The 14178-nt window shown below is 27.8% G+C and overlaps 1 protein-coding gene across 12 annotated transcripts; it reads left to right on the top strand.

Moving 5' to 3' along the window:
* The first annotated feature begins 673 nt into the window (after window positions 1-673).
* LOC123265870 (cyclic AMP-responsive element-binding protein 1) lies at window positions 674-13039 on the top strand. Of its 12 annotated transcripts, none has more exons than XR_006509687.1 (9): window positions 678-822; window positions 2423-2630; window positions 3024-3173; window positions 4423-4549; window positions 7124-7213; window positions 7624-7767; window positions 7971-8040; window positions 12385-12607; window positions 12642-13039. XR_006509687.1 is itself a non-coding variant. In XM_044729824.1 (9 exons), the coding sequence occupies exons 3-9, from the start codon at window positions 2442-2444 to the stop codon at window positions 12533-12535; spliced, it is 921 nt and encodes a 306-aa protein (XP_044585759.1). In that variant the 5' UTR covers window positions 709-822; window positions 1392-1482; window positions 2423-2441; the 3' UTR covers window positions 12536-13039. The 12 variants fall into 12 exon arrangements, 11 of the variants coding, with proteins under 11 accessions (XP_044585766.1, XP_044585764.1, XP_044585769.1 ...); XM_044729824.1 differs by adding an exon at window positions 1392-1482 and having other exon boundaries at window positions 709-822; window positions 12385-13039; XM_044729831.1 differs by having other exon boundaries at window positions 674-822; window positions 2423-2534; window positions 7980-8040; window positions 12385-13039.
* Window positions 13040-14178: the final 1139 nt, after the last annotated feature.

Here is a 14178-nt window from a genome sequence, read left to right as displayed (position 1 = left end):
ATTTATCAATTAAAAAAATATTTCCAATTAAAAAAAAAAAATAATATACACATATATGTTAATACAATAATAGATAAAATATACCGATGACGTCATCAGATGACGTCAACATATTTTCCAGTTTTAAAATAAAAAGCATATTTAAATATTATCTAAATATTACCGATAAAAAATAATTAAAATAATATATAAAAAATAAACTAATGGATTAAAAAAAAAAATAAAAAAATTGTTACATTATTAATTTTGTGAAAAATTATAGCAATAATTACTAGCAATAATTTAAAAGCATTTTATAGATGTCTCTCTTTAAATTACATGTACATAAGCATAAGCGCTAATCTCCTGCTAGTGTAGAGAAGTTTTTTTATTATCATCTTCACACACTTAGTAAGTACACTGATATATATCCCCTCTATTTCACATACTTAACATTGATATATTTCTCACTCGCTCTAGCACACAAAAATTTCCCAATAATTCCGTAGTTGCGTCTCAACTTTTGATGAGCCACCAACAAGAGCGAAGAAGACAACCTGTGAATTTACTGAGCGAGATTTGAGCAGCACATACTTGACAATGTGTTGGTATATGTTGTACATATATTATAATATATAATATAATACAGATAGTACACTACACTACTACAAGCTTACTCACTCTTGGAACGGGCAGGCGCCATTTTGATGGTGACGCTTGTATTGGAGATCGTGGTCTTTCCAACCAGTGACGAAGCCACTGGAGTTTTGACGTGGCTGCTACGTACCTGCCCGCTTGCCCACTCGTATTGCAGCAAAGTTGGTGACGAGAAATACGTAACTGGTAAGTACATACACCAGCTGGAGAATAATAACAAGGAGGCATGGACCGTAGCGAAGAAGTGGTGGATGGTATGTTTAGTTTAGTAATTTAAACGACAGACCAATCACTTTGTTATATATTATACCTATTTTGTGATACATAATTGATTATTATTTTATTTTTCAATCACTTGTGTGTGTGTTTGTTGCGGGCATACATCATCACCGTAGGCATTTTTATAAGATCCATCGACGTGACTAGTCGTGGTTCTGTTTGAAAATATGGCGTCTGATCAACAACGTTTTATTATTTTTTTAAATAATAATTAACAACAAACAAGAAATCAAGATATTATATTTGGCTGCAGCGAACCTGGAAATTTTTATTTAAAATTGAGGTCATTTCGGCTCTGCTGTTTGTGAAGGAATAAAATAATATTTGTTTGGTGAATAATAATTATTGTACAAAGTACCATCCACCTCTTCGTTAATATTGTCCAGTTCTGATGTTTATACCATTTGGATTTGGCTATTTATATTATTATGATGGTGAACAAAACTAAAAACATTTATATTGTGTGTGTTGAATAGTATTTTTAGAACTGCTTATGTAAATGACGCAGTTGTTGCAGTGCCATGTGAATGGCGGGAAAATTTTAAATCCTTTATTTAAATAATACAAGTGAATTTTTTAACTTTTAATTATTTAGAATTAGTAATAATGTTGGTAAATATTTACAAGTGGGGTCAACTATTTTAATTTTCATTTTTTTAACGAAATTTCTATTTGATTTTTATGAAAATTAAGTTAGCCGACATCTAAAAATTTTTAGAATTTTTTTTTATTGAAAAAATCATTACAGAAAAATAAAAAAAAAATTTTGATTTGCAAAAAACTTGAAAAACTATAAGTGCAATTTAAAAAAAAAATATTTTTTAGTTCTAATTTAATAAATGAAAAATAATCAAAAAATTAAAAACGTCGGCTAACTTAATATTAGTTTGATTTTATTGATATATATATTTTTTTTTAAATATTTAAAAAAATGAACAATTAAAAAAAAGAAAGTCGATTATCACAATTTTAACAAATTTTGTAAATTTTCAAAAAAATTCCTAAATTTTTTAGAAAATTGTGATAAGGTAAAAGCCCCAATAGATGATCATGTACCAGTATATGATCACTCCATGATTTGTATACCTATATTTGTGAATATAGATATACAGATACATGGAGTGATCATATACTGGTACGTGATCATCTATTGGGGCTTTTACCTTATTCAATTTTTTTTTTTAAATTGTTCGTTTTTTTATGTAATTTTTAGAAAAAAATATATCAAAAAATATGAAATAGAAATTTTAACCAAAAACATGAGAGCCAAAATTTTTTCCAACTTTTGAAGGCAAAAAAGATATCGAAATCTTTATTTTTTTCTTTCACGACATTTTTTATCATAAATGCACCGTAAAAACAAGCAGAATATAAAAAATTTTTATTTTTCACCTAGATATGGCCAAAAATAGGGTTGACCTCAATTGTAAATAATTACCATAATGTTTATTAATTAATAAATAGTTTTAAAAATTTCTTTAAATTATTAAATATTTAATTTTTTCAGGGCTACTGGTCCCCAGGATATGGAAAGTATGGTCGAAGAAAACGGATCAGCCGTTGACCCATTGTCGCCGGATTCCCATAGCGGTGATTCGGCACCAGCAATCGCTACCTCGGTACAATCCTTGAGCAGATCTCAACTGCAAACTCATCACCTGGTAGCCTCCACCAGCATTGTGCAACTTACGTTACCTACGTCGGGGACGACGCAGGTACATACAGGATTTTTTTTTTTTTATAAACGTCCTGTGTACCTATGATCCATCATTTTTTTAAATTTAATTTATGTCCGCTTTACCTGCACTTTTTTCGCTTACTTTTTGTTTAACGCACAGATAATGCAGAATGCTGGTTTTGGTTAACAACTTTTTTTTATTTATTAATCTGAAATGACCAAGTTATTTATTAGAATGATAATTGATCTGCAATTAGCTTAGAATTTTTTTTGTGAGAAATTGGAGTTAGTATTTTCATTATAATCCAAGATCAAGTGATTAAATTTGGTAATTTTATTGCAAAAAATAATAAAACTAATTGTAACTTGGTTATTGATACAGCAGTGGATTGTAAACAATTGTGTCATTATTATTATTGATATTTATCAGGTACAATCAGTTATCCAACCAAATCATCAATCTGTGATCCAGAGTGCTACAAATATACAACCTGTAGCTATTTCAAAAGGAAATGTAATACTTGTCAGTAAACCTAATTCTGTTATACAATCAGCGCAAGGAAGTTTGCAAGCTTTACAGGTAATTTATTTATTTATAAATATTGTAAAAATTTTTAATATTTTTCTATTATGAATAAATTTAAATTAAGCAGTTTAAAATCTAATAATTCGAAATAAATTAAAATAAAATTAAATATAAGGAATAAGGATGTGTTTTTGATAACCTGTAACTCGAATGACTTCTGTTCTATTATTCTAATTTTAATAATTTTTTATAATATAAAGTATTGAGTCAAATAATTAAATAACAAGTAGGATTATGTTATATAGCGTAATGTGTACAACATGATTAAATATATATGTATGCAAGGCTGTAATGATTATGACACGATACAAAAATGTGTATTGAAGAGCCTGAAGAAGCTATAAAATATAGCGAAACGTTGCGTATTCCAATACTGCTGGTGTATTGATGTTTATTTGATCCTTATTTAGTGGTCACACTTAAAAATAACGTAGTGGTCATACTGGGTCTAGTTGACCCCATGCATGGAAAAAATTATTGCTACTTGCGTTTTCAATATTTTCACTCGAGCCGTACATGAGAGTAATTCTTAACACTTCCGTTGAATAACTCAATCGTTTTTAATTTTTTTTTTAATTGTTTAATTATAAAAAAAATGCGAGAAAGTCAAATTTCGAAAAATTTGACTTTTTGACTAAAAACTTCATTTTTTAAGATAAATGTAAATGACCGGGGTTCTACTTCGGGTATCGCATACTTTGAAAAAAAGTGGTGTCATGTCGAGCTTTTCAAAAAGTATATTTATTTGTGCAATTAAAATCGTAAATCCATGAATCTCAAAAAATCTTCAAACAATAATAGATGGTACCACAGATACCATTTTGAATGATATCTTCGAAGCAAGAGCAACTCAAAAATTGCCTGGGGTCATCTAGACCCATAATGACCACTATGGATTAAATTTTAAGTTATAATTATTAAAAATAAATAGACTTGACATTATTAATAAATAGTATGACGTTAAATGAACCGGCTTTTTGATATTTAATGAGAAAATTCTAATTATACTTTATACTATATTCTAATCAATATTACTTAAAATTTTCTAATGATTGATGAAAATTTATTTTTAATTTTTGTGTATTGCTGACATTTAAAAATAATTGAAATATAATTTTTTTTTTTAAGATTTAGTTATTAACATGAAAAATTTATTTTTAAACTTATAAACAAAGCTAATGTTTACTGAAATGAATAAAAAATAAAAATGATATTGATTATTAATAATTAAAATATTTTCTAGGTCGTTGAAACAGCCAGTGATGAGAGTTGTTCAGATGACGAATCACCTAAAAAACGACGAGATTTACTCACAAGACGTGCTTCATATCGTAAAATCCTAAATGATTTAAGCGCGAGTGAAATAGCCGGTAATTATATTATTGCTTTTAAGATAACTTAAATTATTTTCTAAACCTTAACTAAACTTCTTATCGCTTTTTTTAATTATCTATGTTATCAATGAACAATTGGAGTACTTTACTGTGTCTACTTAAAAATTAAACTTAACGACGCCTATAACGTGTGGTTAAAGAATTATTAATCAAAAAAATTAACAATGACAATATTAATAACGTAAAAAGTATTCATTGTTGCGGCGACAGTGAGTCATGATCGGGGTATTTTTTATTTTAGTTTTGAAAACTGTAAACAAAATAGTGCATGTCAGTCATACGACAGAATCCTTATCCAAATCCTTGTAAAAAAAAATATCCGTATTTAAAAAAGCAAAAAGTAAATGAACCGATTAAAAGAAAAGAATAATGACGATGCCACACCAAGCAGAGTAGAAATGATTGTGCATGATTTAACGCTTGAAGGCTCCATTATCGCACCAGCACAGCATGTACTATCACATTTAGTAGTAGCTTTTATCGACTGGTCAACCCTCTACTAGCATATTTTACATCCCTTTATTTAAAAATTCCCCGGCACACAATACCAGTACCAGTTTTATTTTTCATTTGTTCCAACGGAAGCTAGGGAGTTACAATGCTTAAAAAAAGTACTCTTAAAAAGCACGTATACTTGCATTCACTTATTGCGTGTATGATCTGACAGCACGAATTGAATACACTGATAGAAGGATTTATTAACTATTAATAATTTAATTTATTTGACAATTATTTAATTTATTAAATTTTAATAAATATTTTTTAACATTCAATAAATATTTAGTTGGGAAGAAAGTACATTTATTAATAGTTAATAAGTATTTATTAATAGTTAACAAATATTTATTAACAGTTAATAATTATTTTGTTGAGTGAATTTGTTTCGCTTGCAATGTCATATGATATGAATATTTCTTATAAATAAAAATTATCTTTATAAATTATTTGCATTAAGGGGAGAAATACGTGTGGAAAGATATTTTCATGCTGATTTTTTATTAATTTTTTTAAGGTATGGAAATTAATATTATTTATTGAAACTATCAGGTTATTTTATACATATATTTATATTTTTCCACATTTTACGACAATATAACTTAAAAAGTAGCGGAGATATCAGCTTGATACACATCGTAGGTTGTCTTCCGACTTAGCAGTTGGTGTGCACTATGGAAGCCACACTTTTTATCTGAAATCAATGGCACAGGAAAATTACTTTTCTTTATACAATTACGCTGAATATGAACCTTCATCATAAGCGATATTTTTATTTAAACTATTTTTTTTTTAATAAACAATGTATGAAAAAATGGTAAAAAATCACGACTTAATTTCACAGCTCTCTAAAAAATGCAAATTTGTACTTTTTTTTTGGAATTGAGGTTCATATAGAAGATACACATATAAAAAAAGTAATTTTTCTGTGCCGAGTGATTTCAGATAAAAATTGTGGCTTCCATACTGCACACCAACTGCTAAGTCGGATGACAACCTACGATGTGTATCAGCTGATATCTCCGCTATTTGTTAAGTTATATTGTTGTTTAATACGAAAAAATACTCATAAATATATCTATAAAATAACTTGCTTGTTTCAATAAATAATATTAATTTTTTATACCTTAAAAAAATTAATGAAAATCAGCATAAAAACGGCCTTCTACATGTATTTCCTCCTTTAACAAAGCTATTTTCAATTTTTAAAACAAAAATTTTTAAAAATTGTTTGCATTAATTTTTATATAACACTGAAATTAGCAGACACTTGACAATTTTTTGGTTTTTCTTGAGAAATATACTAGGTCTAGAAAATTATCTTTAAAAAATTCCATTTATAATTTTTCAATTTTTTTTTTAGTATAATTTAATTATTAGAAAAATTCTAAAAATTATCAGATGTCACTCAGTTGCAATATTATATTTTTGTCGAACAATTTTTTCGATTTTTATTAAATATTAATTGTTAAAAAAAAATATTCGTATATAATTTGCATTTGTAATTTTTTTTAATTTCTCGATGTGGAATTTTTAATTAAAATTTAGTTATAAAAATCTCAAAATTTGACAGACGTCTTTTAGTTTCAGTCTCATTTAATTTTTTTGTTTATTTAGAATTAAATAATTGTTTGTTACTTTCATTAAAGGAAAAATTAAAATTTCTAATTGAAAAAAAATTATAGATAAATAAATATGAAAAGTACATCATTCTAACATATATTTGTTAACATTTAATCAATCGTGTTTAATAAATAATTTATTAACTATTAATAAATATTTATTAAATCCTATGATGTTAAAAAATAATTTATTAACAGTTAATAAAGCTTATTAAATATAAAAACGTCCTTCTATCAGTGTATAATGTAACAAAAATAATGAAAAAGATTCGTGAGGATACTGACCGCAATAGCGAATACTGCTTACCAATTATCCACAGTATTGAAATGGGTTTAAGTTATAAGTAATAACTTGATATGTATGAGGAAGAAGAAGAAGACGATGATGAATTGAGATTATAAAATAATCCGAGTCATTGATTCGGTGTTACAGCGGGTCCTTTGCCTCCCCTTGAATCCTCTCTAGAGTGTGATTCTAATGTGGACAGTGACATGTCTTCTCATTCACTGCAATACCAAACAGGTTGGTTTATACTTTAATCTATAAACTAAGTAAATAAATAAATTAGATTTTTTGTTTATTACTTACTTACTTACTTATGTATTCATGATTCAATCACTTAATATTAATTATTAACAATTAAATAACTAAACTGTTGTTTATTAAATTAATGCTTAAAACCTAATTCCTTTCCGTTAATAAATTAATCTAGGTTGCCCTGTCCCTGTGTAATACTGCCGTTTCCTCTGTTCTGCTTGGTATGGCATCTACGGTAATTCGCGTATTAAATTAATATTTAAATAATTAATAAATACGAAGCGCGTTAGTTTGATGTATTTATCATTTTGTTGTTAAAAACGTCATTACATTTAAATACGTGTATATTGTTACTGTTCGGGGGTTTTATTTTTACAAGATAAAATATTTTGCAGTAATACCGGCGGGAACAATACAAATAGCTACCCAGGGGGAGGGTGTGCCAGGGCTTCATACGCTGACAATGAGCAATGCAACAACGGCAGGAGGTACAATAGTGCAGTATGCACAGGGCCAGGATACACAATTTTTTGTCCCAGGTGTGTCCCTTTTTCTTCTTAAGCTTCTTTATTATTTTATTTTATTTTACTTTGTTTCTTCTTATTGATTTTTTTTTATTTTTCTTTTATTATTTAAACCCTTTCTCTGCATTTATATTTATTTAAGCTAGTAGTAAAAACAATTTTATTATTTTATTCGAGTTAATTATTTTCAAAAAGTACATCCTTCTGCAATGTTACAGACTACACAGGCCACGGAGTCGTTGTTGAAGACGCAGCCAGAAAGCGTGAGATGAGGTTGCAGAAGAATAGGTGAGTAATCAATAAATCAGTTAATTAATTAATTAATTATTATACTTGAGTACACTGATGGAAGGATTTGTTCATATTTAATAAGGTAAAAGAACCAGTTATTGATACTTGCAATTTTATTTTAATTGAATAAAACAAATCGACTTTAATAAAGTAATAAATATAATTTTTGAATTATAAATTTTAAGATAATTGGTTTTTTGAGAACATTTTATTTTTTTAATTAGAATAAAATTTCGAGTGTCAATCAACTAGGCCAGTGTCAATAACTTAGTCCTTTACCTTAAGAAGCACATCTAGGGTGACAGCCTAAAAAAATGCGATTTTTGGGAATTAAAAAAATAATAACTACTGTATTACTTGTTTTAAAATTTTAAGGATATATTTATACATAATTTAAGAATTCGCAGTAAAATTTTTGAAGAAAAAAATTAAATATTTTTCGAGTTACACGCGATCTCCGATGGCGCTAAAAAAAAAAAGGTCTTCTACTGCTGCAGTGATTCCGGCCTTCTCCGTGAATGAAATAAAAAAAAAAATTCTCGTTAAGCTAGAAGATATTGTCCGTACAATGACCTACAGCCGAAAAAAAGTATCAAAAACTGACAAAATGGCAGCGTTTTAAAAAAAAAAAAGTTGAATTTTACCCAAAATTTTGGTCGTTTTTGGCCTGCCAAAATTATATTTCTGATCAGATAAAAAAACTGGTAGGTCAGTGTATGGAGAACTATATACAGAACATGCAGAAAATAATTTGATAGTGATTGGATCATTTGTCTCCGAGTAATCATTGGAGCAAATTCGAAAAATGCTGTTTCGAGAAAAACGCGTTTAAAGATAAAATTATCCTAACTACCGAGCGGCTACTTTTGAAATGGCTGTTACTCAAAAACTATTTGAGATATCGATTTAAAATTTTAGTATGTTATTTTTAAATGTATAACCTATCGAAATATGAAAAAAAAAAATCGATTTTTTTTTAATTTCACACTAGGTGTGCCCCTTAAGCTTTATTAACTGTTAACAAATGATTTTTTAACATCATAGGATTTAATTAATATTTATTAACAGTTAATAAGTTATTTATTCAATACGACTTATTAAATATTAATAAATATTCATTAATGGTTAATGAATATTTGTTAACTGCTAAAGTAAAGTACCCAGTAGTTGAACAGGTTTCAAAGTAAAACGTATTTGACCCTACTTTTAATATATAAAGATGTTATTATTAGTTAAAATTAGTGATTTTCATGTAAATATAAACAATTTTGAATTGATTGAAGCGCAAAATAACAAAGATAATTGAATATTTGTATTTTGACAACGTTTTTAAGATAGACTATAAAAGGAATAGTAGTTGAACAATCAATTCTGATAAGCCGCAATAGTTGAACACTCCAGGAGCAGTAGTTGAACTAATAAAATATATGGCAATAGGTACAGCAAAAATTTTTAACGTTTTATTGAAATATCGAAAGAACTATAACATATTATTGAATAATATTAAAAATAATACTGTAAATATTTGTAATGTTTGTAATGTTTTTTTGATACTGTAAATATCTGTAAATATTTGTAATGTTCTTTTAGAAATGAGAAATATTTGTATTTAATCTTTTAATTACATTTTTTATGAATGACAAAGCAAATTTTCGATTATAAATCAAAAAAACTCAATTCAAAACGTTCAGTAAGTTTTAACTAGACTAATTTTTAGCTATGAAACTTATTTAATTTGAAGTAATTAATACAAATCACAATGCTGATCACTAGTCTATAAACCTATTCGAGATTAGAGTGCTGTCAAAATTATACGGCCCCAGCTTCCCGACCAGAAATTTAAGTTCGGCGGTGGTTCGTTTCGAATTAGGCATGCCGAATTCCAAGCTCGCCCCGAACCAGGAAGCCAAAGTTGGCTCACGTCCCGGAAATAACGCAGTCGCGAGTTTGGGCCTAACTTGGCTTCCGACTTAGGCGGTGGTTTGGAAACCACACTTGCTGGTGACTATCTAAGCCTCATTCGGTCCAAATTTGGCTACCTAACTAGGTAGCAATTCAGAAACTGAATTCGCACGGAAGAATCCAAATTGAATCATTTCTTTGTTTTTAGCTATTTTTATTATAAAGCAAAAATTAATAATACTGAATGCTTATTTTTTTAAATTTATTTTTTAAATTTTAAATATAAATATCGACTTTAGGACAAAATTTTTTAAATATTAAGTAAATACAAAATTTTTTTTTTTTTTATTTAGTATTTTTTTTTTTATATTTTCGGTCATTTTTTCGCTTTTTAGGGTTTTTCTTACTATGAAGAAGTTTTTTTTTGATTGGTCGATTTTATGGGTCATGGGGAAAGGAGATAATGGAGTTAGATACATTAGTCATACACAATACGTAAATTTACCTCACACTCACCTTAAGAATAATTATAATTAATAATTATTAATTATTAAAAATTTTACATGTCGAACGCGAGACTCGAACACTGTACCCGACGCACGAGAGCCCTATACCATACCGTGACGCTACGCCGATGATGAGCGACCTCTTGCCTCAAGATACTTATAAGCCCGACACTTCGGCAAACATTCGGTTACCGAAGTTTCAAGTTACAAGCTTCAGAATACCTTTAATTACTGTTCGGTAAGCTTTTGGTTACCGTTATCTCGTATCAGTTTGGCAACTCATGGCGTACCGAACTTAGGCATTGCCACAGTTTTGCCTAAATGAGCCCGAGCTTGGTGAATCGAACTTTGGTAAGCCTCTTTGGTTGCCGTTATTTCATAACAGTTTGGAAATCCATGACATACCGAACTTAGGCATTTCCACAGTTTTGCCTAAGGAAGCTCGATCGTGGTATGCCAAGTTTCGGTAAACCTTTGGTTACTGTTATTTCATAACAGTTTGGCAACCCATGAAATGCTAAACTTAGGCATTGCCACAGATTTTCCGAAGTGAGCCCGAACTTGGTGAACCAAACTTCGGTAAGCCTTTGGTTACTGTTATTTCATAACAGTTTGGCAATCCATGATATACCGAACTTAGGTATTTCCACAGGTTTGCCTAAGTAAGCCCGAGTTTGGTGAACCAAACTTCGGTAAGCCTTTGGTTACCGTTATTTCATACTAATTAGGCAATCCATGACATGCCGAACTTAGGTATTACCACAGGTTTGCCTAAGTGAGCCCGAGCTTGGTGAACCAAACTTCAGTAAACCTTTGGTTACCGTTATTTCGTACCAATTAGACAATCCATGATATGCCGAATTTAGGCAGTGCCAAACTATTACGAGATTACATCGAATGTGGAATTCTTTTGGCATACCAATGTTCGGCTTGCCTAATTTAAAACAAATAAGATCCGAATTGGGCTAGCCTAAGTTCGGAAAGCCAACTTCGCCCCGAGCTGATTTTTCGGCATGCCTCACTAAAATTCTAGTCGGGTTGTTCAAGTTCTGGGTACCGCTTTGAAAATTGGGAGGTATAGTTAGACGCTAAAATTTAATATAAAAATTATAGTTTATGTCTTTGCAAAAAATATATATTATTTAGAAAAGACTATTTCATTGGGTGGTACAATTTTTTTTACTTACAATGATGATATACCGTTTTTTTTACTGATTGTTTGGTTTACGATTTAGTACCTTTTTCATGAAAAAAATAGCATCTATCGGCTATTCTCGACATGTCAACTTTAAGTTAACAAAAATATAATTGTTTTGATTTATAATTGAAAAAACTTACAGAAATCAACTACTGTATCTTTGAATAATTATAACATGCACATATTACTCATAATTATAATACATTTACGGATTTTGTATTACAACAATTCAAAAAGTCTGTTCAAGTACTGGTCCCATTTTTATAAGTGTTCAAATACTGGGTACTTTACCTTAGCTGAAATACATGATAATAATACAATTCACTAAATAAATTAACATTTTTTAATATTAAAAAATATAAAAGATAATTATGAGCTGTGATAGAACTTGGTATTTTACAATAAACGTTATTATAATGTAATATAATTAATGCAAATAATTTATAAAGATGATTTTTATTTGTAAGCAATCTTCATATAATATGACATTGCAAGCAAAACAAATTCACTCAATAAAATATTTATTAACTGTTAATAAATATTTGTTAACTATTAATAAATACTTATTAACTATTAATAAATATACTTTCCTCCCAAGTAAATATTTATTGAATGTTAAAAAATATTTAGTAAATTAAATAATTGTCTTCAAATAAATTAAATTATCAGTTAATAAATCCTTCTATCAGTGTATGATTATTACTATTTTAAACAATAATAATATTAATTTAACAGAGAAGCAGCGCGTGAATGTCGAAGAAAAAAAAAGGAATATATTAAGTGTCTGGAAAATAGAGTAGCTGTATTAGAAAACAGAAACCAAACGCTCATTGATGAGCTTAAAACACTAAAAGAGTTGTATCAGCATCAGCAAAAGGCTGAATGAGATTCGAAATTTGTAATTATTATTTTACGGATGTCTTTAAGCAGACCAATGAACAATCTTATGCAGCGTGTATATTGTATATACGTTGTCCCGTACGTCGTTGGTTTAAATGATTATTTATGATTCTCAATTCTACTAAGAGGTGATTTGTTTTCATCTTCAATAAAAAAAAATATATATATTTATAATTAAAAGAAGTTAACAAACAAATGTTTTAATTAAAATCATTGAACAAAACCATTCTTATAAATAGGTGTCTGTATCATATTGTATTTATGTATTGAAGTATGATGAATCTGATGATAATGATGATAATAATAATAAGAATATTAAAATAATAATAATTTTAATTAATACATTAATAAATGTAATGATACTAATGATGAATGTAAGGTTTGTGACTTGCGGTGACTTAAGCCAGAAGCCAAAGGTTTTGTTCGTGGAGCAAACGATTGGAAGAAAAAAAAAAAAAAAAACGGAAATTATTAATATTAATCGTGCACAGAAAAAAAGATTTCTTGACTGGAGAATAAAATTCTTGGCTCAAGTAAATTTTCGGATGCCCGAAGGAAGACCGAAGTTGTCTTGGCCGAAGTAAAAATTTTTCTTGAAATTCTATTCTTGGTGGAAGTAATTTTTCTTAATTCAAATTATCATAAATACTTGATACGATAAATTTTTATATTGGATCAAGATTTTTAGATACTTTAGGGAAGCAGCGCCACCTACTTCAGCTGAGAAAATTTTTCTCTTGAATATTTGATACCCATTTTAGATTATTTTAGCACGCAATTATACATATTGAATGAAAGAAATATTTTTTTAGTTCAATATTATTTGATCTTCCCATTTGACATATTCGTCAATAAAAATATTAATGAAAATTTATTATCGAGATATTTAATTTTTTGGAGCAAGAGAAAAATTTTCTCAAGACAAGAAAATTTTCTTGATTTAAATAAATTGTCTTGGATCAAGATACGTATTTCTTGAAGTAAGAGAATTAATTTTGTTGGAGTAAATGAAATTTCTTGTCAAAAAAAAATTTTTTTCGCCCAAGAAAATAATTAGTAAGAAAAATATTTTTTCGGTTCAAGTGAACCATTCTTTCTGTGTATTTTATTTTCGATTTTTTTGCTTTTGATTTTTACAATATTTGGGTACATTTTAAATTTATAAAAAAAAATGTTTAATACTGAAAAATTCCGACAGTGTGATTAGATTTTTTTTAAAATTGTTTTATTGAATTATTTTGTATTGTGCAATTTTTTTAAATTAATCAATTTTACAGAAAAAAATTTCCGTAACAATCAGTAATCTTACTCTTGGAAATATTAAAATTTATAAAGAGATACAACGGTGTTAATTGTAAAACACTATTGTAAAAATAATTATATATAAATATAAATATATATTGTAATATAAGATATAAAAAAAAAGAAATAAAACATCAGGAGTGCCTTTAAGATTGCAGTATATACATATATGTTCGTACATAATATATGTGTATAAAATATTTAATAATTATTATTAAATAATAAAGAGAAAAGATAAAGAATTTAATAAAAAAAAAATTTATTAGTACTCATTTTAAAGTAGATAAAAAAAAATATTTTCAGTTGAACGTACGTGATTGTAGACTT

This window comes from Cotesia glomerata, linkage group LG5, assembly GCF_020080835.1.
Source record: "Cotesia glomerata isolate CgM1 linkage group LG5, MPM_Cglom_v2.3, whole genome shotgun sequence".
NCBI lineage: Eukaryota > Metazoa > Arthropoda > Insecta > Hymenoptera > Braconidae > Cotesia > Cotesia glomerata.
Note: the sequence above shows the minus strand (reverse complement) of the source record. Positions and strands in the feature narration are given on the sequence as shown.